We start from the raw sequence: 24,738 nt of genomic DNA on the forward strand, positions 1-24,738 counted from the left end.
GGAGCCTACCTGTCAAGCTGTGTGTCCAGCTCTGCTGCTCTTCTGAGTGCAGCACACGCTCGTACACTTGTCTTTGCACTTGTAATCCCTCCTGCCTGGGACGCCCTCCTTCCCCACTCCCGCCTGGTGAACTGCCACTCATCCTTTAGGCAACTGTTCAGAGGCAGCTCCGACACTGGCCTCCTCACCCAGCAGCCAGTCAGCCTTGCTTCCCCTGTGCCACCGTGTGCTCGGTCTCGCCTCCACTGAACGGCCCCTGGATGACAGGGGGTTGTTTACCTGAGTGTGTGTTGAGGTGTGTGATGAGAATGTGTCCCGTGGTGCCTGAGGGCAGGGACTCTGCTTCTGACACCCCCAGGACCCCAGAGCTGCATGAACGAGTGAATTCCTCCTTGTCCCAGGCCACAAGGAGCCCCACCTTCTCTACTGTTATTCTTCAAGGCAGCAAGACATGACTTTATCAACATTTATTGGGTTTCTTTGATTGCCTCTGGTCTGGCTTCAGAAGGGCTCTCTGGGTTCCTCTGGCCTTGTTTCTGGGCTGCTGCAGCTGCAGTTTTTAAGGCTCTTTTTTGCTTCTTCAGTTTTTGAACCTCTTGGAAAACCTGGGGATAAGAGGGGACAGGATAAGCCTTTGTAATACTATGCAAAACTGCAGACTCGAAGCAGCTGGGGTGGGGAATGACTCGCTCAGATGGTCACCCCAGCCTTTCTCCATGGACTTGGTGGCCTGGGAGCCACAAGGCCTCAGGCCCAGCTCCATGCCTTGCTCAGACTCAGACGACCCCTCCCTCTGCTCTCTCCACCACAGTCCTGGAGTGGGGCCAACCAAAGCAGCAGTTCTGAATCATACCTGAATGCACAGAGCCTTCTTGGTTGCCAAGCGTCGGTGGATTTTCCGGTGGTACGGAGGGGGAAAGGTGTACTCAATCCCCAGCTCCTTGCATGTCTTCTCAAACACAGGATAGTTGGTCTTGCGGAGGTTTTTGAGCATCTTTTGCCTTTGGTCAAGGCTCATCAGCAGATAGCGCTTGTGGGCTTTGTCCTGTATGAGAATCGGTATTAGAGTATTATGTAAATAAGTGGGTGCCACTTCACAGAAACACAGCATGGTCATTTTACCATGGCACTGAAACAATCTTAGGCAAATGTCAGCGCAACTCTGAGCTAGGCAGTGTCATGCCCATTTCACAGATGGGAAAATAAAGGCTCAAAGATGTTAACTGATTCATTAAAAGTTTCAGAACTGTGCTTGGTCAGGACCTTGTGTGAGTCTGGAATCCAAGTCTGGTGGTCAGACTCCATGTCTCATGCTCTTTTCCCTCCACCTACCCACTCAGCCTCTCCACAGCTCAGCACACTGTCAGCTGGGGTGGGAGGAGGGAAGGCCAAGGAGACCCCTGCCTGCAGCGAAACACTGCTTCCTCAGTTGGGCTGCTGTTCCATACTCCAACTTTGAGCTCATGGAGTAGCTCAACTAGTTTCAGGGAAGAGAGGTGCCAGGCATGGAGCCAGACCAGTTTGTGTTAACAACTGTATGTTTATTAAAAATACCAGCAACTGCTTCATTACAGCAGCTCTGCGTCTGACACTGTGCTGAGATCTGGCAGACGGGTTAGGAATGTGGGTCTGGAGCAAGACCACCAAGTTTCAAGTCCCAGCACAGCATTTCCTAGTGGTGTGCCTGCAGGGGTAACTGAATCATGCCACGCCTAGATTATTCTTCCGTACTACGGGCTACAAAGAAGAGTATGAGGGTTAAATGAACTGGTGCACACAGAGTATTTAGTATGAGGCTATAGGCCTCATGTTGGCTGCCATTATATTCATACGGTCCTTGCAATCCTCTCAGCAGGTACTAATTCGGTCCCCATTTGACAGACAGGAGAACCGAGGCTTGGACAGGTAACTTCCCCAGAGACCTACAGCTAGTCAAGTGGCAGTGGCAGAGCTGAGTTTTGAACCCAGGGGAATCTGACCCCACTCATGCACTCACCAACTACTGAGCGCCCCTGTGTGCCACACACTGTGCCCTTGCTCTGAAGTTTGTGCCCTTTTTGACCATTAACAACCCTCAGCCCGCCCTGTAAGGCTCCCTCGTCTCCTCTGGAGGCAAGGCGGGAGGGAAGTGTTTCCCACTGCAGCTGAGGGGCGGGTGCTCTGCTGCTCTGGCCACCTGGCTTCTCAAGCTGCTTCTTCGGACCCGGAGCCCCTCAGTGCGCAGGCTCCTCTCCCTACAGCTGCTGACGTTTAGCTCTGAGTGAGGCCCAAGGGTTACCTTGCGATGTTTCTGCATGTGTTCTTCATAACTGCGGATCTTGACAGTCAAGGCAACAACTGAAACCACAAACCACAGAGGATGAGAGACAGGCACAGAGGAAGGAAGGGCCAGACCTCGGTTATGTTTTAAGACCTCAAGGAATAACAATCACCAAAGCTCTTGTACAGCTCTCCACATTCCCAGAGCAGTCTGAATTTTAAAAGCTCAAAAGACTTTGGAATATCTTGCCTTTAGAATGCAAAGCCTGAGGAAAGAAGTTCCTTAATCTTATGAAGGTCTCATTGCCAAACCCCAAACCCCCAAATCAGCATTCTTAATGGTAAAACTTTAGAGCGTTCCTATTAAACTTAGTCTGGAATGCCTGCTCTCACGGTTACAGATTCAAAACAGCCCAAGAGGTCCTTGCTGAGGCAATAACTGAAGGTTAACTGTCAAGGGTCTCCTCCTTGCCTCTTTCCCCCAGCTGCCATCCTTATCTCTGTGTTTCCACTAATGAGTTTTCAGAATTATCAGCTCCCATTCATCTCTTTAAGCCTCAGAACATCCTTCCTTCAGGTATCCTCTTGTGTGGCTCAAGCCTGTATTGCAGAGATAGGGACAAAGGCAAAAGCAGAAGATGGCCCCAAGGAGAGGCTGTCGCTACAGAAGGCCCTTCCCGTATGCGGTACACTGTGTCCTGGGAGCACTGCAGAGAGTGCCGTGGGGACACTGGCCCTGACCACACGCCCTTTCACACCACCTTAGCTGCAGAGCGCAGAGAGGAACAGGCTCCTTAGGAACGTCACCTGAGCTCAAACAGAGATACGACTACAGCACGGAGCTCAGAAAACCAAGTCCAGCATTCCCTGGTCCTCCTTCCCATCTCTCCCTTTATCAAGCCACCTCTAATACCAGTGCATCTGCAGATGAGGGCCCTGAATCAAGTACCAGCTAGCAGACTATCCTGCACCCCGACTCCCCAAGGGGCCCCCCGACCAACTTCGAGCCTCCAGGGATCTGGTGTCCTTCGGGTTTTCCACGACCTTGCTCATCAACTGCTCTTTCTTGATTTTCAGCATTTCCTTCTGTTGAAGATAGAGAGGGAGAATCTGTCAGGTCTGCCAACTGCTAAGAACTAGCCCTCACGCCTCCAAGTACAGGGCTGCGGTCATAGCAACCAGGCCACAAGGCTCAGGGACTGACTTCACTCAGCTCATCAGGGTATGGCCTCTGGCCAATCGCATGGCTGTTCACATCTAGGTGAGCCTAAGGCCAATGCCCCTGACAGCAGAATGTTGGATGAATGTTGCTCACTCATGCAGGCATCAGATTTTTATTGAATCCCTACTGTTTGTCAGGTGCTAAGGGTACAACGAGGAACAAGCTGTACCCTTAGTCCTTGCCCTGGAGATGCTCAGTCTGGGGTACTGACAAGTGGGTACAGCCTGACAGTGGGATAAGCACTTTGACTTGAGAAGCATGGGCTGGGGGGTGCTACCAGGGTAGGAGGCAGTCTCCAGAGGAGGACAAAGAGAGGTCAAAGCTTGGCAAAGGCCACTCACCTTGTTGGCCATTTCCAAAGATATGAGTCTTTTCACAACATCATCAACCCTGTGGGGAAAAACCAAAGCAATGAGAGACAGGTGTGGAGGGAAAGGGGGAAGGAGAAGCAATGCTGTTTTCATTTTAGTTTGAGAAGCAAGAATGGTTAAAAATTTCTTTTACAACAGGACCCTCTCTGGAAGTGGGGTGCCATTTCTCAGGAATTAAGTCAGCATGGATCTGATTTGCTAGGCTGAGAACATGCAATGATGTGGTAACAGAAAACTGGGGCTGTCAGCTTGAGTGTTCCAGGCTCATTGCAGGGAGGGCAAAAAGAGATTTCCATTTTAGCTGGGATACGGCTCAGTCTGTCTTGAGACACTTCAATTCGACAGTCATTGTTTCTTTCTCCTGTCACACTCACTGTGGGAGGGACTGGACAGACTGCCCAGCTCCCACTGCACAGGACAGGGGCTGAGCACAGGGGCCTGGTTTTGATGTCTTTCAGCCCTGATTCCCCTTAGAAGCTGTATGACACTGGGGAGTCTGATAATCTACAAAATGGGAACACCATGTCTTCCCTCACAGGATTGAGAGATGCAAGATTTCTACAAAGACCTGTGAGGCACGGTGCCTCCTTGGTATCTAATGGCAGAGGGTCTTTACCCAGAGCATAAAAACAGCAGGCAGGTATGCTCCATCTGGCTCACCTGCCCACTCACTCTCACCATGCCTGGGCTTCTCTGCCCTGTTTCACAGTCAAACTTCAGCTCCAGCAGGTATCTCCCTTCGAAGCCCTCTCTTTGCCAATCCTCCCAGGGCTCTCATCAAAGAGATTTCGTCCTGCTTACTTCTCAATTCCAGGGACATTCTGGTAGTCCTTCAGCAGCGTGGAAGGGGGCGGGTCATCTTCTTGGCTTTGCTGGACTGTCAAGAGCAAGGATGGGAAACACCCAGAGTCAGCTCTCACTGCCCATCCTCCTGGACTTGGCTCTTCCCATCACCTCTGTCAGAGACATCCAGGGTCTCAAGCCAGGCACTGGTATCTCCGGGTTCAGTTTCTCCTCTGTAAATCCTGTGGACATCTGCCTTGATATTTCATGCTGGGAGTAGACAGCCTTTCCCAAGACCCTGTACTGTGCCTGTGCCTCTCACACACCTGTCTGGCTCTACAGTTATCAGATGTCCCACTAGGATGGGTCCTCCTGTGGACGGACTGAGTTAGACTCCCTTTGATTCCCCCCAAGTCTGGTCCTGTGGCTCAGCACAGAACAGACACTCTACAAATACTCGCTGGCTGACCGCATGAATGAAATAAGGGGCTTACTTAAGGAGATGTCTGAAAGGTAAACAACAGACAGAGATCACAAGAAAGCCTCAGCCTTGGTGTGTGCCTGCAGGTGAGGGAGACACAAGGCAGAGATCAACTTGTCCTCTCCACTCTGACCCTGCTCTGCCATTACACTAATAATATTAAGCAAATAATATTAACATCTAGTAAGAGAGATCTGAACAGCTATGCAGACTGCCTGGGGATAGGAAACCAGGCTCTCCACCTGGGAAGGCCGGACACAAATTGCTGTATTTTAGGTACGCCTCGGTAGTGTCAGCCCCTTGCCTCGCCAATGGTTCATTTCCACTCACGCCCACTCTAAAAGCTCCTGCTCCCATCGTCCCCTCCCCCTGCCCTTCATGCAGGATCCAGGCCCACGACTTTGTTGTAAGGTGAATGCGGGCTTCTTCGCAGGACCTCTGCACCATCACCCCTCCACCCCCGTCTCCGGGTGGCTCTAAGTAGCCACCTCAAGCCTTCCAGGTAACTGAATCTCTCTTCCGCCTCAAGTCGCATCCAGTTCCTACCTGGTTTCTGGGTGGCATATCCGCGGGCGGCCTGCAGGACGAGACCTACGCAAAAAAAAGGGGGGCTGAGGTCCGTCTCCTTCAACAGTCCAGCCGTGATTCTGGTCTATAGCCGTCGCATTACCCTTCCTCTGTGCCGAACCGCCGCCGCATTTCTTCGGCACCAGGATGCTCCGTGTCTCTCCCACCTCACCTCACTTCTTCCCACCCACCACTTTTTCTCCTGCCGCTACACCGTCCCCGAGTAGCCTCTTTCCACTCATACCCTCTATCTACTCCAATTCTATTTCTCTACTCTCGCTGTCCGGCTTCTCCGCTCACCTCTAGGACCTGAGGGAAGGTCCCGCTGGACGGAGAGAAGCTTGGCGCACCCTCCGCCCGGCAGCCCGAGGACTGAGGGCTGTGTCACCGCCTGGGTTCGAATCGAACTCAGCGCCCTCCACGCCGCCCTCAGCATGGTGACTTCTGACCCCCAAGGGACCCGCGCCACGGCCGCGTCGCCTTCGCGGTATGGACTGGGTTACACGGGCGCCGCCATGTTGGCTCCGGCTCGACCAATCGAGTGCAGTTGCGAGACCGGAGCAGATGAGGACCGAGATGATGGATTGGCAGGTAGGCCTCCGTGATGACGCAGAGTTGGGTCAAGCGGAGAGGTCTGGTTAGCTATAGCGCTCCAGTACTCTTGCCTGGAAAGTCCCATGGACAGAGGAGCCTGGTAGGCTGCGGTCCATGGGGTCGCTAAGAGTCGGACACGACTGAGGGACTTCACTTTCACTTTTCACATTCATGCATTGAAGAAGGAAATGGCAACCCACTCTAGTGTTCTTGCCTGGAGAATCCCAGGGACAGGGGAGCCTGGTGGGCTGCCGTCTATGGGGTCGCACAGAGGCGGACACGACTGAAGCGACTCAGCAGCAGCAGCGCGAGACTGGTTGCCTGGCCCTGTTAGTGGCGAGCGGTGCTGTATCAACTCTAATGACACCTTTTCTTGATCATGCATCCTGCCCTTAATCCCACTCCAGTTTCCTGACGAGTTATCCTGGGGGCTTCCTGTGGGGCTGTCAGTGGTCTTCTTCCCCCGACTTAGTATTTCCATCCCCTCTCTCCCTCTCCCCCCAGAGTGCAGGATGGGGCCCTGTAAGAACTGCCGGGTTTCAGCCTCTCCTCTGGCAGCATTGCAGCGTGGTGACTGAGGTCGGCGATTTTGGACGGCTGGAATCCTAGCGCAGCTGGTTGCTGGCCGTGTCACTGTGGGCAAGCCACTCAACCTTTCTGGGCCCCAGTGTACTTACTCCATGATATTGGAGTGGTAATAACAGTATCTTTATTTTAGGTTGTTAGAGGGTTAACTGAGACAGTTGTGTGCAAAGTACCAGGAATATAGTAAGTATTCAAGAAATATTAGTTTTGATATTTGTGAAATGAGGGGTATAAGGACAAATACCAGCTTCACAGGTGGCTAAGTGATAAAGAATCTGCCTGCCGGAGTTGCAGGAGACAGATCCCCTGGAGGAGGAAATGACAACCCACTCCAGTAGTCTTGCCTGGAGAAGCCCATGGACAGAGGAGCCTGGTGGGCTACAGTCCATGGGGTCACAAAGAGTCGGACATGACTGAGCCACTGAGCACGCAGGCATGGACAAACGCCAATTAAAAGTAGGAAAAATATACCTTAATTTCCCCCAGTACAAAAAAGAGAAAGACTCTCCTCCTCTTTGCTTTTCTTAAAGCATTTACTTTAGAATACATGTAACTGAATTCTTTTTCTGCCCTTTTGAGATGCATGTAAATCTTTTTAAAAGCTAAATAGGCCTCTTGCCAGTTTTACCACTCAGGGATATCTTTCTCAGGGACCTGGGAGTGGTCTGTTTGAAATGTAATCATAAAGAAAGATAGAGCCCTTGTCTCCCAGTTTCTTTGGAAGAGCAGGAGCTGGTCTCCAGCTCCAAGTTGCAAACCTCCCTCCTCTTATAAAGATATGAGAAGTTTATTTTTCCTTTGGATAAAGGCAGTTAGCAAACCCAGGTTGGCTACCCCATTTCCCAGCTGAATGTAGGATGACCATTGTGTGACAAATAGTGCTGTCAAGTCCTCTTGCTTGAGAACTAGTTATTGATTATCTTGAGAAAATGTATGCAATGAGTTGTATCCGCTTCACTGTGTAAAAGTGTAAGACTTCTTTTTGTCTTTGCAAACTCTTGAGCTGCTTGCCCATGACATTCTGGTTTAATTCTCACCCAATTAAAAATTTTTTTCTTCCTTGCCGACCCTTGTGGACAGGTTTTCTAGGCTGGTGGGAGATTTTGTTTTTAATTATATTTCCTTTACAGGGGTTACTTGTTTCCGAGGTCTGTTCGCCACGGCCCCAGTTATCTGTGACTGCCTTGGTAACCCCGGCCACTGTGCCCTGGTGGTCATTTTTCAGGGTCTCCATCACTAGAATGGGAACTCTTTGAAGATGGACTAAGCCTAGTCATTTTCGAACCCAGCTGCCAGCACAGCGCCTAGGTGCTAGTTGAATGAAGGAATTAAAGAAAAAATAAATAAATAAACGATTCTGAGGAGCACCCCACCCCTACAATCGCTCGGGCTCCGAAAAGAAAAAGAATAGAGATTCAGGCACACTCAAGAGTTGCTCAAAATCAAGCCAAACCAAATCAGACTATAAACCGCTTTAAGAGACTGGAATTATAGGAATCAAGTACCGATTATAGGAAACAAAAAGGCTAGTGAGCAGGCTGGACCAAGCCTTGTCTGGCCTTTGAAGTGGGAGACCCAGTCCATGGAGATTGGGAAGATAGGGGAGGGATGCTGAGGGTCAAAGACAGGGGGAGGCTGGGAGCCTTTCTGCGTTTCCTGGGGCTGAGTGGTTTTTTAGTGATGGGCTTACTGGCATTCTCTTCTCTGGATAGTCCAGGCTTATCAAGGAGCAGGCCCAGGTGGGGAGTCCCAGGAAGCCCTAGAAGCCCCCAAGACCCTCCGCCCCACTGACCCGGAGTCCTTGTAGTAGAGGAAAGTCAAGCAGAGGCTCAAAGATACTGTCATCCTCCGGATGTGGGACTAGGGGCTCTGGGGCCCCCAGGGGGCTGGTCTGGAACCAGACGTTCTCGTAGGACTTGGGACTGGGGGTGAGGCCCTCCAAGAGGGGCTGAGTTGAGTCGCAGCGGAGGTAGTGCCCAGGCCCTGGGCCTGTGGGGCTGCCTAGCACCTGCACATAAAGCACCTGGTCGCTGTTGCCAGACTGGGGCGGAGGCTGAGTGGAAGGTACTCTTGGGTCCCCCTGGAGCACATAGGCCTGGACAAGGGTGGAGAGGCTACCGGTCCCTGAGCTGTCACTGGACTCGCAGGGCCGTGGCTTCTTCTCTTCCTCCTCCAGCACCGTGATCTTGGTGATAGGTGGCATGCCAGGGTCCTGAAGGCTGGGCAGCTGAAAGATATCCTGACATAAAGATGTGTGGTGAGGGCCTGGTTCGTTTCAGATGTCTGTTCCAGCCACTGTCCCTTCCTGCACTGGGGTGGTGGTGGGGCATTCCTGCTGTCCTTGCTGGAACGCAAAGGGTTATTCAGAGGATGCAAAGCACCTCATATGTGCCGGACGCGTGCTATGTGCTGTTCAGACTTAGCCTGGTGAATCTCCCCAGTGCTTCTGTGTGTGATTTGTCCCATTTCACAATGAGGTGACTGAGGCTTCAAATGGGTGGAGGTGGGATTCACCCTTAGGTCTGCTTTGCTCTGTAAAGAGGTGAAGTGATGGGAAGGCCTGAGTACTCATTCTTGGGGGAGTATCCCTTCACTTTGAGCCTGGGGCAGGAGCCTAACCCTCAGACCCATTTCCCTCTCCCTCCAGTGTTCTCACCTCTGCCGTGATGGTTGGCACCCAGGAACCCAGACTGCTGCGGGCTGGGTCTGGGACACTCGGCCAGAGGGAATACTTCCTGCTGGAGAAGAGGGCAGGTGAAGGCTGGGTCAGCATGCCCGCCTGTCCTGCCAGCATTTCTCCCACCTACTCCCAGCAGCAGAAGGGATGACCCCTTCATGCAGAGAGGAGAAGGAGGGGGGCCTGACTCCCAGACCTGAACCCTGTGGCCTGGCAAGTCTGAGAGGAGCCAGCCTTGCTCACTGGGGCCTTCAGTTCCCTTAGGCAGGGTTACCTGGGTGTCAGCTCTCTCAGAAGGACTCACCTGGGTCTGCAGCAGAACTGGGCAGCCCCACAGAGGCAGATGAGCAAGACCAGGAGGCCAAACAGGCCCAGGAGGATGTGCAGCTCAGACTCCTCTGCGGTGAGGGGAAAGCCAGGAGAGGTAAGAGGGCATGAGTGAGACTGAGCCTCCGCCCTCAGACTGGGCTCCAAGGGCAGGGCTGGGCCTCCGCCCTCAGACCAAGATCCAAGGGTAGTGCTGGCTCTCCCCGCTCAGAGGACCCAGGCAAGGCTTATCTAGTTTCACAGTGGCAGCCTTTTGGGTTAGGCCCCCTCCCAACAGCTTTGCCTGACCAGGCCCCATTCTCCCCTTACCTAGAGTCAAGGTCATCAGGGTGAGGCTTGTACTGTTGGCGGTCCACGCCTGGCTGGCGGCCACGAGTTGAACATGGTACAAGCTGGAAGGCTCCAGGCCATGGAGGACAAAGCTATGGGTGGAGGCATTCAGGACAGTGGCTGGGAGTAGAGGAGACTCATGAGCCTGGGCCTGGCTGCTGAACCTCCCCAAGGCCTCTGAGCACCCCATCCCAGGCCTTCTGGGGCTGTGGGTCGCTGAGGATAGACTCACAGAAGGACTGGTCCTGAGTGTTGGTCCAGAAGATGGTGTAGTGGGTAAGGGGGCTCTTCCCTAGCTCAGGGGCCTCGGGCACCCACTCCAGCTGGGCCCACGTCTTGCCAATGTGCCTGAGATGCAACTCTGGGCCGTGGGAGGGGGCTGCCGGAAGAGAGAGATGCAGGGGCTGATGGGGAGTGGGGTGGGGATGCGGGAGCCCAGTTGGACTTCTTGTGGCTCCCCAGACCCAAGAACTGGGACACTTTGTGGGGGTGGGTGGTATAAGAAAGTTCAGGGGGACTCATATCCAAGCCTCGTTTTCTCAGGAACTTTCTCTGAATCCCACTGGCTGCTAATAAGTGGCTGAGCTGGGATTTGAACCTGCTTTTCTTTGACTCCAAAGCCTTGCTTCCTGATTTCTGCCAGGCCTGGTTTGGTCTGGTTCACTATTTGATTTCTGCCACTCATGTGACACCTGACCAGTTTCTGCCAGACTTGCTCCCTGAATTCTGCTGAGCTTACTTCCCAGTTTCCATCACCCCACCACCTGAGTTCTTTCCAGCTGCAGGGGTCTAGTGTAAGCCAGGGGTAATCTTAGGATTGAGAGAGACCGTTTTTCTGGGCCAGAGGTGGAGGGGGGAGCGGAGAAAAAGTTCTCTCCTAATTCCAGATTTTGGGAGGGCCTAGACAGGCCTTGAGAGAGAGGAGGGAATTCTGAAAAAAAGACTTCATGGCTAACGAACCCATCTCTTGGGAGTAGGCATAGATGTGCTGGGAGGGTCCCTTGGTGTCCTGGTACAGGGGGGTCACAGTGATCTCGTAGAGCTGAAAGGGCCTGATGTTCTCTGTAGAGAGAAAATGGGGTGGGTGCTCTGGTTAGGGGCCAGCCTCTGATGATGGCTTGGGGGCTAACCTTAGACTTCAGGGATAACCTGAGCCTCGTTCTTCAGGGCTGGCCTCTGCAGTCTCTTCTTCAGATCATTTGGTGGGGGTAAGGGGTAACAAGTGGGAGAGAGAGCTAGAAAGCTGGCAGAGTCAGGGTTAGAAAGAGAGGCTCAGTTAGACTGCAGGAAAGACTTCCAGATTCGGAGGACGTGAGATGAGAATGGTGCAAGAACAAGGTAATATACATCTTTAGGGTGGTTCAGGCAGATAAAATGCTCCCCCTGCTCCCTGGCCCTGCCCATCTGCCCAGCCCCCAGGCCTGTCTCACCCTGCAGCAAGGTTCCTGCAATGCTTCCGTTGTGCTCCATCCTCCAGGTCATAGGACTGCCGTTGGGGCTGGGGGGACTGAGGCCCCACTCAATCACATAGCCCTGAGGTTGAGGACGGGGGGGCTCCCAGCCCACCCAGAGGCTATGAGGGTCTCGAGCGGTGGTGTGGAGTCTGCCCAGGGGTGGGCCTGGAGATAGAGTAGGAGATGATGTGAAGATGAAAAGAAAGGCCTAGAGCTAGAAACCTGGGTTCAAGTCTGGCCTTTGCAACTTACAAGCTGGGTGACCTTGGGTAAGACAACATCTGAGCCTCAGATTCCTCATCTGTAAGGTGGAAATGATGATAATAAAGTTGTTACCGTGGAGGGTCATGGTGCAGAGTAAGTGAGATGGTACATGAAACAGGCCTGCTGTGGTAATTAGTGATGAAAGCTCACCCTGTGTGGTTCTCTGTGTGTATTAATTCATTGAGTCTGCTAACAGTCCCACACTGGGGGCACTACTACTGCCCCCATCTTAGCAATAAGGAAATGGAGACAGAGGTTAAGTGACTGGTCTCGGGTCACATGGCTGGGAAATGGGAATACTAGCTATTGTTATTGTTAATCTCACTTCTTGAAGACCCATGTTCAGGGGCATCTGGGGGTGAAAGTGACTGATCCCCTGAGAATGAACTCAGGGACTTTTAAAAAATTTTTTATATTATTTGGCTGTGCTAGGTCATAGTTAAAGCATAGGGGCTCTTTGATCTTTGTTGCAGCTTGCAGGATCTTTAATTCTGGCATGTGGGATCTAGTTCCCTGACCAGGGATCAAACCTGGGCCCCCTGCGTTGGGAGTGTGGAGTCTTAGCCACTGGACTGCCAGGGAAGCCCTAGGGACTATGTTTTAGCTGGAAAACTTTAGAACTTTCCCTCCCATTTCCTTGGCAGAATAGAGTGTGTGTGTAGGCACTGCCACCAGCTTAACTTGGTTCTGGTTAATGATAATAATAGTCGCTAACACATATGGAACAGTTACTTTGTGTAGGCACATGTCTAAACTCATGTAATCTTCACAGCAATGCTTTGAGTTAGACACTGTACCATTCCCATTTGCTAGATGAGTAAACTGAGGCCAGGGAGGGTAAGCAACTTGCCCAGATCTCATTGCTAACAAGTAACAGGATTAGATTTGAACCCAGGCAGTCTAGCCTCTGAATTTACCTACTTAACCACCATACTCTACTAGCTGTGGGCCCTTTCTACCTCTGCTTTCCAAGAAGACCACGCGGGTGGGATGCGAGGTCCCAGCTGTGTTATAGGCCTTAAGGATCACCTCCCGGGCTTCTGAAGGCAGTTGGAAGGTACAGTTCAGCTCCGTGGTGTCACAGAGGATTGGCTCTGCCCCAGCCTGGTCTGAGGGTCTCCAGGAAACCAGGTAACCTTGGATCTGCCTGCTGTCTTCTTCCAGGGCTATTGGCTGTTAGTGGGCATAGGAGGAAAAAGACGAGGGGATGCGCAGCTCATCTTGAGTGGGGGAGAGCTTCTAGATGGAGCGTCCGTGTCCCCGGAACTAAGCCACCCAGACTGGGAGTCAGTCCTCCTCCCTCCCTCCCTTCTCCCCCTGTGCCAGGTCCTAGAAGGGAGGAAAGGATAAAGTAACTCAGTGTGAGCAGCAGGCGCCTAACAAGGTGAGTCCTGCATTGTAGTCTCTGCAGAAGGGCACTGCCCAGCAAAGTGTGTGCAGATCACGTACAGATGCATCCAAGCCTGCCAGGCCTGCTGGAGTCCCAAGCCCCAGCTTGCAGGGGTCTGTTTGAATCTGAAGAGGTGGAGGGATGGCCTTCAGAGGGGGTTACCTTCCAGAACAGCTGCACGGCCACCGTCTGGGGGTCCAGCTGCCTCTGCCGCCACCACGTGTCCAGTCTGACGATGGGGGCTGTGGAGGGAGTGGGAGGGGAGGGTCAGGGAGGGCCCCGGAGGCCAGCCTGGGTCCTGATGGCTGCTCCTAGCCCCTCACCACCTGCTCACCCCGTTGTGCAGTGGTCAGCTCCAGGCTGGGGCTCCATTCGCTCCAGTGGCCGGGCAGGCGCCAGCGGGTACAGCGCATTTGCAGGGTGTAGGCTGTGGATGGGAGGAGCCCGCAGAGTTCATACTGGGGGGTCCTGGCAGGCAGGCCGCTCACCTGGTGGAAGACAGGCATGACTGTTGGCCTGGACCTCTGTGCCCTTCAGGGCCAGCTCAGCTTACCCTCCCCTCAGCCACCCCCATCCCAGGCCCCTCAGGTTGCCCTCTGCCTCACCAGGTCCCAGCCGGCTTCTCCAAGCCGAGGCTGGTGGCGCAGCTCACACTTCTGTTCTATGTACAGGCTTGGCTTCCAGGTCTCCCAGCGCAGCCTCAGGCAGCCTGGCTGGGGTGGGGCCACCGCAGGGCTGGGCTCCAGGGCCCACAGTGTGGGGGGCTCCAGTTTCACTGCAAGGAGAGGAGTTATCGGACACTTTCTCTGCTTCATCCTCCAGGGCTCTGTCCTGGCTTCCCCTTGTCTCCCTGTCTGTGGTTCCATTTCTTCTCTGGGTCTCCAATCGTGGTATCTCTATATCTTTCCATCTCTCTCTGTGTCCCTTCATCTCTGCGTCATCCTGTTTCTGCAGGTTTGTCTCTGTCCATGAGCCTGCTTCTCTCTCCCTTTCCTACTCTTGCCCCATGGGCCTTTGCACTGGTTGTTCCCTCGGTCTGGAGCACTTACTTTCCGAATATACAGTGTCTTGCTCCCTCATTTCCTGCAAGGATCTTCTCAAATGTTGTCTTCTCAGTGAGGCCTTCCCTGACTGCCTTCTCCCCAGCTGTCCCTACCCCATCCCCGGCTTAATTTCCTCATCACACATACCATTACCTGACATTTTATTATTCTTTGCCCACCAGAATGTAAGTGGGCAAAATTTCGGGGGCACGATTTTTGCTGTGTTATTTACTGCTGTATTCCCAGCCCCTAGAATGGTGCCTAGCGCAGAGTGGGCGCTTCAGGAAATTTGCTGGAAGAATGAATGAGTGTGTCTCCTTGCTTGTGTTTCTCCCACATCCCTGTCTGTGTCTCCATAGCTCCGTCTTCAATTGAATCCCACTTTGTTTTTCTCCCTTCTCTTCCTCCAGGTCTTTCAGCATCTTATTGTCTGTTGCTGGGTCTGTGTTTCCCTCCCTGTGCGTCTCTGAGTCTGCTCATGGTGGGGACCTCTTTCCTCCCCCACACCCAGCGTCACCCACCAACGTCCATGGGAGCAAGGCAGAGCTTCGGGGAAACGCTGGTCCCCAGCGCGTTCCTGGCCTGCACCCAGATGCTCATGTTCTGGTACAGCTGCAGGTGTTTGCGGGGGATGGCGCAGTGGCTCTGCCCGTCCTCCGGCACGCAGTCAGGGATGGAATCCTTCTGCGTCTGGCATTTGTCCTGGCTCCTGCCAATGGGCCAGGCTTGGATGTAAAGCGGGGGCAGAAAGCCAAGCTCCCTTCTCCTCCCCATCTCTGCCTTGGCTCTCCACCCCACAGTCCTACCTGTGGTCTGTCCCAGAACCCAAAGTAATGGGGCTGGCATAAGGACCCTTACTCACTTGAAGCTCTTCAGGGTGAAGCTTGTGGACAGGTGGGTGTCGGGGCCTGGCTCCCACTGGCAGATGAGGCTGCTGGTTGTGAGGTTCATGAGGCAGGATAGGTTGTGGGGTGCAGTGGGAGGGTCTGTGGGTAGGGTGGAGAGAATGAGGGCTTCAGGTAAGACCATTCAGAAAGCTCCCACTGGGATCAGTTGGGCATTTCCTTGCCCTGGGTCTCCATGGCAAGTGGGTTGCCAACCCATCTGCCATGCCTTTGTCTCTATGCAGGGTGACCCCAGAAGGGCAGCCCTGGGGTAAGCTAAGTTATCCACACGTACACGGACAAGTAAACAGAGCCTCCAACCCTCTCAACTCCGCCCTTTTTGACAGTAACAGTGTAGTGTCTGGGTTTTCATCCTGGTTCTGCCACTCATCAGTGGTGTGATCTTGAAGTCACCTAATGGCTCTGTGCCTCAGTTTCCTCATCTGTAAAATGGGGGTAATGGTAATATACCTACCACTTAGGGTTATTGTGAGGGCTGAGTGGCTTACTAGGCATACAGTGCTCAGAGCAGTGCCTGGCATATATGCTGCTGCTGCTAAGTCGCTTCAGTCGTGTCTGACTCTGTGCAACCCCATAGATGGCAGCCCAACAGGCTGCCCCATCCCTGGGATTCTCCAGGCAAGAACACTGGAGTGGGATGCCATTTCCTTCTCCAACTGGCATATGTGAGTGCTCTGTAAATCTTAATTTTCACTATTATTGATTCTTAAACAAGAACCTTGGTCTCTTTTTTCATTATGCATTGGCTCAGCACAAATCCATCCTTCTCAGTTTGAGCAGAACGCTGAGACTGGGGTAGGGGTAGAATCTAGGAGCATGCCCACCTTGTTGAGAATGTCCTCCCTGGAGACACCTTCCTGTGGCTGGGGAGTTGGGCTTACTCGGCAGCCATATGGAGTAGTGGTTACTGGTTTTTGAGCCACACTGCTTGATAAAAATCTAGATTCCATCCTTATTAATTTGGGATCTCTAGCATGCAACTTTGCTAATGGTAAGGAACCCATCTGCAAATGCAGGAGACATAAGAGACATGGGTTCGATCTCTGGGTCAGGAAGATCCTCTGGAGAAGGAAATGGCAACCCATTCCAGTATTCTTGCCTGGAAAATCCCACAGACAGAGCAGACTACAGTTCATAGGGTCACAAAGAGTTGGACACAACTGAGCAACTAACGCACACACAGCATGCCACTTACCCTCCCTGAGCCTCAGTTTCCTCATCTGTGAAATGGGGCTATGTAATACTACCCACTGGTAGGAAAGATGTGATATCATGCTTATAAAGTACTCATTGAGCAAGAGCTCAAGAAAGAATAGCTCTTATTAGTATTGGCAGGAGGGCATTGGGGGCAGAGCGGGGGGATGGCTGCAGGGACTCACAGCCTGCCTGCAGCTCAGCCTGGTCCAGGATCTGGAGGCTGTTGCCCCAGTGCAGGCAGCAGGAGAGCAGGACCCGAGAGTGGCTGACGTGGGGCAAGGTGATGGTGGACTGCAGGGTCCCATTCGGCAGGTGCCGCTGCCTCTCCCTGGGATGAAGCTCCGGTTCCAGTTTCCATACGATCCGCCATTCGGTGCCCAGGTGGCTGCAGTTCTGGGTGATGATGCAGGAGGCCGTGACTTGATCTCCCAGGCGGACGGTGGGGGCTGAGAGGAGGATATGCCCACACTGCTCCAGGCCTGGGGTGGAAGAGAATGGGCCGTAAGTGACTCCTCTGTCTGGCAGAGCTGGCCTCCTAGACTCAGTACCTTTACCTTCCTGCTTTACCCTCCAAGATTCAGGGGGGGGTGGGGCAGGTGCTGGAATGGCAAGGATGTGTGCAGAGATTGGGAGAGGCTCTCGAGTTGAGATGGAGATAGTGGTGTGGGGGTAAATGTTTATCAACCTGCTATACCGAGAGAAACGGGTCCTGGCTTGTAGCCTGGGTTGCTTTCCCTGGTGTAAATATTCCCACCGGGGCTGATTTCAAGCTACCAGGCTGACATTACTGAATGTGAACTTGGGAAAAGAGGTACACAATCAGTGCTTGCAAGCCAACGCCAGCACGCCACCAGATGGAGACCAGTCCCCTCCCCAACAATGGCGAAACAATGGTTAGAGTGATAAGAAGCCCGCGGCCACAGCAATCTTTCCAGAATTCATATCTGATTGTTACCCTATCATGACCACAGCACTTCAATGGCACATTATTCTTCTGAAAGGCAGTGCGCTGTGATGGATAAGAGCGTGGATGTTGGAACTAGACTGCCTAGGTTTAGAACCTGGTTCTACTGCTTAGTAATTTTGTGACCTTGATGTTACCCAGATTTTCTGTGCCCTGGTTTTCTCATCTGTGGCATGAAGATAAAAAAGTCCTTAACTTAGTGATGTTGGGAGGATTAGATGTGAGAATATGCGTAAGGCACTCAGAACAGTCCCTGGCATGTAAGTATTTGCTGCTATGATTAGGTTAAAGACTCAGATCCTTCTCACAGCCCAAGACTTAGATCCTTCTCACAACCCCTGTGGCCTGGCCCCTGCCTAAACCTCCTGGTTCCAGCCCAGACCACTGCCTCTCAGCTCCAGTCCCTCTAGCCTACATGCTATTCTCTGAAAATGCCACGTTCCCTCCGTCTCCCGATCTTCATACCTGCTGATCCTTTCAGAGGTGCTCCTTTTCCTTTCTGCCACCCCTCTTTCACCTGGTTGACATTCAGGCATCTTGTGAGGAACCAGACCGGGTTCTGACCAGTCAGACCATGCCAGGGCCCCTGAACTTTCCCAAAGCTCATATCTTTCGTAATTATAGAGTCACGTGATGATTTGCTACTCTGTACCCCCAGCTAGACCATAGGTTCTGCAAGGCCAGAATCCCTGGCTGTTTTGCTCACTGCTGCATTCCCAGAGCTGAGCGCCATGCAGGCCCTTGGTGAATATGTGTGGAGTAAGAACAAGCACTGGACTCTGCCCACAGTGCCTTCTCTCCTCTCCCAGCTGTTCTGCAGCCCATTTTGCTGATGGGGATGCTGAAGCCCCAAGAGGAGGAGCAATTTGTTCAGGGTCACAGAGCAAGTTTATAGGGCTCCTATCACATCACAGACTCAGAATTTCAGACCAGGACTCTTGCAACTGTTTACTTCAAAACACCATGTAATACCAAGTCCTCTACCACAGGGCTAGGATGATCTGTTTTGTATGGCTTGCCAGCTGAGAACACTTTTTATATTTCTAGAGGGTGAAAAGCCAAACCAAACAACAAATAAGCAAGAACATGCCACAGAGACTGTATGTGGCCTGCAAAGCTGAAAATGACGTCAAAGTTTGCTGACCCCTGTTGGGCCTTGGCTTGCATACCCCTAGAGATGGGAGGCTCTGCACCTCTCAAGATAGTCTCCATAGTCTGGAGAGCTGTGCCTGGGATTCATTTTTTAAAAAAAATTATTATTATTTTTTTGGCAGCACCATGTGGCGTGTTGGATCTTAGTTCCATGACCAGGAATTGAACCTGTGCCCCCTGCAGTGCAAGTACGGAGTCCTAACCACTGGGGACTCCGACAGGGAAGCCAGGGAAGTCCTGGAGATTTCTTGCTTAAGGATTAAACCTGCCTTTTCACGGCTTCCACCCTGATCCCTCTACAGCCCACGAAGGCTGCACAGGACTCAGACACAACCCAGTAGAGATTTGCAGACAAGACCTGGGTCTTTTGCACCTTCCCCACGCTGGCTAGCCCAGGTCCTCTCACCTTTCCTCAGAGGTGGTGGTTTGCTGGCAGAGGTCTGTGTGTGGGAGCCCAGCTACCCTGCATCTGTGGCCCAGTCGATTCTCTGGGAACCCCAGGAGCACTGTGACAATGCAGGGAAATGACCCCCTCCTCCATCCCCAGCATCTCTCCCTGTGATCCCCCCACCCCATGGCACCCTCATCCCTGACCACACTCACTTCTGGGGAGCAGCAGGATGATCAGAGCAGCTCCCACCAGGCTCCAGGCTCCCAGCCCCACCATCGTGCTGGCTTGGTCCTCACCTGGAGACAGAGAGGGTGGTGAAGGTCATGGGCTTTGGAGTCAGAGCTGAGCTTAGTCTTTGCTCTGCTACGGTGTGGCTTCAGCCAGGTTACTTGACCTCTCTGAACCTGGTTGCTCTGCAAAATGAAGGTAACAAAAACCTATACTGCATAGGGTCTGGGGAGGAAGACCCAAAATGATGCAAGTCAAGGGCATCGCACGGTACCTGGCACATAGGAAATGACTCTTAAATGACTGTTATTCTTATATGTGCCTTTAAGGAGAGAGCAGGGAAGGGAGCCACAGGGAACAGCATTCTTCCCGTTCCCTTCTGTTTTAGCCAGTCTCCCAGCCTGCTAAAAGCAAAGCCTGAGATGAAGGCTTGGCTGCAGGTAGTTTATTTGGGGGAAGACTCCAGGAACAGAGTAAGGGAGAGGGGAGAATGAAACGGGTAAGAAGGAAAGCCAACACAAGGGTACATCATTAAACTGGGTACAGCTGGGGCTCAATCCTGCTGGAATCTTGCAAGGAGCCACGCTGAACATGCCTCAGAACTTGGCTGGCAGACAGGATGGGAACATTGTCCACCGGTTCCTGCCCCTTGTTGGTCAAGGGCTGTTCCTTGGGGTATTAACTCCCTGGCACGTATCACATTGCACATGTCTGAGTACTGGGCAGGTCCTCCAAGGTAAGCCATGCTCAAAGAGTCAGAAACGCTCACTGCCTGGCAGAAAGGGACAACCCCACGGAACAGCTGAGGACAGGGTGCACCTTGAAAAGCTGGCTTCCACAGCAATGGCTAAAGGGAAGGGTGGGTTGAGAGGATACCCCAATTCTGGGCACAGACCTCTGGAGGCCTTCTGGGACCAGATATCCTGTGGTCATGGCGACAGTGCCCAGATGGAGGGAGCATTAGTACATTAGTCTCAGGAAGTAAGCAAAGGTTTCTATTGCTGGAGTGGCTTCCAGCCTTTCCACTCTGCTCCCACTGGAGTCTTGGGGCCAGACACCTGGTCCTCCGGCACTAACTGACGTCTGGGTGGCAGATCAGTGGGAATCGCTGACCAGCTTTTGCATGTACCTACATGAACACGTACATGTAGGTGGCGTCCCAACCGATCCCCTGTGCTCAGAAAAGATTAAGCTTCTTTCGCTCCAAGACAGAGGAGTGAATAACTGCAGATACCCAAAGCTGTTTCTGCCTGCAGGGGTCTTACTTAAATCCCTGGTCCCTCATTATATGTTGCAGTATCAGGATACCAGGTGGATGCTAGCCCCTAAGTCATCTTTTTGCAAATCAGGAAAAAAGCATCCCTTTCTCTAGACAAATGCAGCTCCACACAAGGACCTAGCAACTAGAGAACAGGCTGGATTTCAGCCTCTACTTTCTGGGCAGCTTTGTGCAGTGAGAAACCCGCACAATTGTTCAGAGGACCCCAGTCTACCAGTTAGTGGTTGGCAACCTTGTTCCTACAGCATCCGGTTTGACTATCCACCAATGCACACTTGTTGGGGAAGAGTTCGTCTCCTTGGCTCAGATTTCAGGACACTAGTGCCTGTTCCTATGTATTTTTGATCATTTCCTAGCCCTCCTGCCTGGTGAGGCACCACTTATCCCTCTCCACGGGCTCCCAGTAGGCAACCCAAACCCAAATCCCAAGGGCCCAGGCATCTTCTCCCTGGGTTGCCAGGGGTTGGCACAGGGTATCAGTCCCTGGTCACCCATGGCAACCTTGGATATTCCCCACCCCAGCCGAGTGGGATCTGGGACCAGGTGGAGCATGGCGTCACTTTCTGGGGGCCCAGCTTTGAGTCATCTGAACCCCAGGTCCACCACTTACCAGCTTGGCGACCTTGGACAGATTATTCCACCTTTCTGAGCCTCGGTTACCCCATCTGTGAAGGAAGGATAACAATAGCTCCTGCCTCTCCGGGTCGGGGTGAGGATGAAATGAGATGGTCCGTGATAAGGGCACTTAGCACAGATCTTGCGTAGAGGAAGCGCTCCATAACCATGTTACTTTCATGCGCCGTAAAGCAGGACACCCCCTCATGGAACCAGCATGGTTTAGTACCTCTCTCGCCTGCTTACCAGCTGTGTGGTCTCTGCCTCCTAGGACTGCCACCTCGCTTTTGTCTGTGTCACATTTCATGTTTCAAAGCCCCGTTTCTGGGTTCCCTGCTCCTTGGCCTCCCAGTCTCCCCCTTTGCTTCCAGCCATCCCTGCTCCCTCTCTGGACTCTGGAGTCCCAGCATGCCATGTTGTCCCCTGGGGTCACTGCACCACCAACCCCTGCTCCCCACCACCCTTCTGCTTTCCTCTCCTTTCCATCCCATCACACTCAGCCTTCTCGCCTCCCCCTTCTCCAGTTCACGCCCCTGTCTCCCCTGTTCTTTCTACTCCCCTTCACGTGAAGATTCTTGGGAAGAGGGTTGGGGAGAGGAGGGGGCTGGGACAGAACAGGGAGAGGACTTCCTAGATGTGGTTCAGACAGAGAAAGACAGGTGGAAAAAGTAGGAAAGTGGGATGCACAGACCAAAATGCTGGAGAGAGATCTCAGAGAGAAAGACTGAGGGGGAGAGAGAAAGGAGCCTGAGGCAAGGGATGGTGATACTCAGAGACGGAGGCACTCGGAGGCTGAGAAGAAAGAGATACTCAGAGTTTAAGACTCAAGAGACAAAGGGACCCTTGAGAGACAAACAGAGAGGCATAGAGAGACTCTGAGACAGACAGACAGGAGCTCAGAGCCAAGCAAGCCAGAGAAGGGCTGAGGAGGAAAGAGAGAAATTTACATGGTGTGAAATTTACATGGAGACTGGAAGCAGTTAAGACACAGGCTGTCAGAGACTTGGAGGCAAATAATGAGTATAACTTTCCCTGAATCCAGCCCTTTCTTGAGCCCAGCTCAGTGTCCCAAAGAGATATTTGTCTGTCTGTGACTTCCCAAATGCAGCACCCACCCCCCGAAAAAGTAGGGGCACCTTGGGAAAAAAGACTCAGTGTCAAGGGCTCCTGGTTCCCAGGGGTAAATTCTTAAGGCTGGAGTGCTGGTCCAAGGTTACCAAGGGCCACGCGCCCTTGGCAGAGAGAAGGGACTGGACCTGAGACTCCAGGGTCCCATCATTCCCAGGCCCAGCCCTCCCAGGGGCTCCCCTACTCACGCTGGAGCCTGCGGCCGGCCGGGCACACGCCCGGCCTCCCCGTCTCTGCTCTCCTCTTCAAGGCAAGTTCCTGAAAACAGCCGCAGGCGGGCTTCTGTCCCCAACCCTGTCGTTAATGGCTCCGTCTCTGACAGGCGCAGGGGCTGCCGATTGCAACACCTGCCCAACTCCTTCCCTCCCTTGCATTGTTGACGCGGGCACGGGCAGCCCCTTCCTCCCAGGAAGGAGCCTGGGAGGGAAGCTGGTGAGGCCTGGGCAGCCTTCCTGCCTTGGGGGTCTTGAAGGGGCTGAGAGATGTGGCAATGTCGTCCCCCACCTCTGCCTCCGGATTTCCTGACTCAAAGCTTTGAGGCTGGCAGGGCCCAGGCTCCAACCCGCCTGGGTGCCATTCCCATGCCCCCATGCCCTGGGGGAGCATCACTTGGAGACAGACCCTGGCTCGAAGGCTTGCTTGGCCCTAAGCCTCTTTTCGGCACTGGCTTTGGGGCCCTGATCCTCCCAATATTCAAGGGGCGGCCTCCAAGGTTACGGGGAATTCTGGACCACGGTACCTTCCTCCCCGCTCCCTCTGCACGTCATGTTCCCCCTGCTGCCTGAAGGCCTTGCAGAAGCAGAAATACGGACTCTGGGCACAAGGCAGGGGTCACTCACGAGGCTCCGGTCTTCATAGGCTCACGAGACATTAATAATGTTCACTCTCAGTGATTCTGCCAAACTAAATGTTTTCCATTGAGTGAAACAGACTATATTTTATGTCTTTCATGGTCTGTATCCACAAAACCCTGCAGCTGTTTACAAATAATTTTCTGTGCATTTTCTGAAGAGGGTTCAGACTGTTCACAGGTTCTTGGATTTATGACTCAATAAAGATTAGGCAAAAGTAGGAAGTCAAGAAACACCTGGAGTAACAGGCAAATTTGGCCTTGGAATGCGGAATGAAGCAGGGCAAAGACTAATAGAGTTTTGCCAAGAGAACGCACTGGTCATAGCAAACACCCTCTTCCAACAACACAAGAGAAGACTCTACACATGGACATCACCAGATGGTCAACACCGAAATCAGATTGATTATATTCTTTGCAGCCAGGGATGAAGAAGCTCTATACAGTCAACAAAAACAAGACCAGGAGCTGACTGTGGCTCAGATCATGAACTCCTTATTACCAAATTCAGACTCAAAGTGAAGAAAGTAGGGAAAACTGCTAGACCATTCAGGTATGGCCTAAATCAAATCCCTTATGATTATACAGTGGAAGTGAGAAATAGATTTAAGGGCCTAGATCTGATAGAGTGCCTGATGAACTATGGAATGAGGTTCGTGACATTGTACAGGAGACAGGGATCAAGACCATCCCCATGGAAAAGAAAGGCAAAAAAGCAAAATGGCTGTCTGGGGTGGCCTTACAAATAGCTATGAAAAGAAGAGAGGTGAAAAGCAAAGGAGAAAAGGAAAGATATAAGCATCTGAATTCAGAGTTCCATAGAATAGCAAGAAGAGATAAGAAAGACTTCTTCAGCAATCAATGCAAAGAAATAGAGAAAAAGAACAGAAGGGGAAAGACTAGCGATCTCTTCAAGAAAATCAGAGATACCAAGGGAACATTTCATGCAAAGATGGGCTTGATAAAGGACAGAAATGGTATGGACCTAACAGAAGCAGAAGATATTAAGAAGAGGTGGCAAGAATACACGGAAGAACTGTACAAAAAAGATCTTCATGACCCAGATAATCATGATGATGTGATCACTAATCTAGAGCCAGACATCCTGGAATGTGAAGTCAAGTGGACCTTGGAAAGCATCGCTACGAACACAGCTAGTGGAGATGATGGAATTCCAGTTGAGCTGTTTCAAATCCTGAAAGATAATGCTGTGAAAGTGCTGCACTCAATATGCTCAAAACTCAGCAGTGGCCACAGGACTGGAAAAGGTCAGTTTTCATTCCAATTCCAAAGAAAGGCAATGCAAAAGAATGCTCAAACTACCGCACAACTGCACTCATCTCACATGCTAGTAAAGTAATGCTCAAAATTCTCCAAGCCAGGCTTCAGTAATACGTGAACTGTGAACTCCCTGATGTTCAAGCTGGTTTTAGAAAAGGCAGAGGAACCAGAGATCAAACTGCCAACATCTGCTGGATCATGGAAAAAGCAAGAGAGTTCCAGAGAAACATCTATTTCTGCTTTATTGACTATGCCAAAGCCTTTGACTGTGTGGATCACAATCAACTGTGGAAAATTCTGCAAGAGATGGGAATACCAGACCACCTGACCTGCCTCTTGAGAAATCTGTATGCAGGTCAAGAAGCAGCAGTTAGAACTGGACATGGAACAACAGACTGGTC

At 52.3% G+C, this 24,738-nt stretch overlaps 2 protein-coding genes across 8 annotated transcripts; both read right to left on the reverse strand.

Moving 5' to 3' along the window:
- Nucleotides 1-452: 452 nt before the first annotated feature.
- On the reverse strand, nt 453-6,174 carry MRPS15 (mitochondrial ribosomal protein S15). The gene is made up of 8 exons (XM_004001806.6): nt 5,984-6,174; nt 5,663-5,707; nt 4,654-4,729; nt 3,823-3,871; nt 3,261-3,345; nt 2,279-2,337; nt 854-1,045; nt 453-605 (listed from the first exon to the last, which is right to left on the reverse strand). The coding sequence occupies exons 1-8, from the start codon at nt 6,117-6,119 to the stop codon at nt 468-470; spliced, it is 780 nt and encodes a 259-aa protein (XP_004001855.1). The 5' UTR covers nt 6,120-6,174; the 3' UTR covers nt 453-467.
- A 2,145-nt stretch (nt 6,175-8,319) lies between these two features.
- On the reverse strand, nt 8,320-22,472 carry CSF3R (colony stimulating factor 3 receptor). Of its 7 annotated transcripts, XM_042245672.2 has the most exons (18): nt 22,395-22,472; nt 21,074-21,128; nt 19,169-19,252; nt 16,632-16,928; nt 15,210-15,333; nt 14,869-15,056; nt 13,910-14,079; nt 13,639-13,792; nt 13,467-13,546; nt 12,944-13,087; nt 11,903-11,951; nt 11,627-11,815; nt 11,157-11,258; nt 10,429-10,575; nt 10,176-10,316; nt 9,844-9,937; nt 9,519-9,600; nt 8,320-9,101 (listed from the first exon to the last, which is right to left on the reverse strand). In XM_042245672.2, exons 3-18 carry the CDS (start codon nt 19,230-19,232, stop codon nt 8,622-8,624), a joined length of 2,505 nt encoding a protein of 834 aa, XP_042101606.1. In that variant the 5' UTR covers nt 19,233-19,252; nt 21,074-21,128; nt 22,395-22,472; the 3' UTR covers nt 8,320-8,621. The 7 variants fall into 7 exon arrangements, with proteins under 7 accessions (XP_042101606.1, XP_027823770.1, XP_027823760.1 ...); XM_027967969.3 differs by lacking the exon at nt 11,903-11,951 and having other exon boundaries at nt 9,519-9,597; nt 12,874-13,087; XM_027967959.3 differs by lacking the exon at nt 11,903-11,951 and having other exon boundaries at nt 12,874-13,087.
- Nucleotides 22,473-24,738: the final 2,266 nt, after the last annotated feature.

Source organism: Ovis aries, chromosome 1 (genome assembly GCF_016772045.2).
Source record: "Ovis aries strain OAR_USU_Benz2616 breed Rambouillet chromosome 1, ARS-UI_Ramb_v3.0, whole genome shotgun sequence".
Taxonomy (NCBI): Eukaryota; Metazoa; Chordata; class Mammalia; order Artiodactyla; family Bovidae; genus Ovis; species Ovis aries.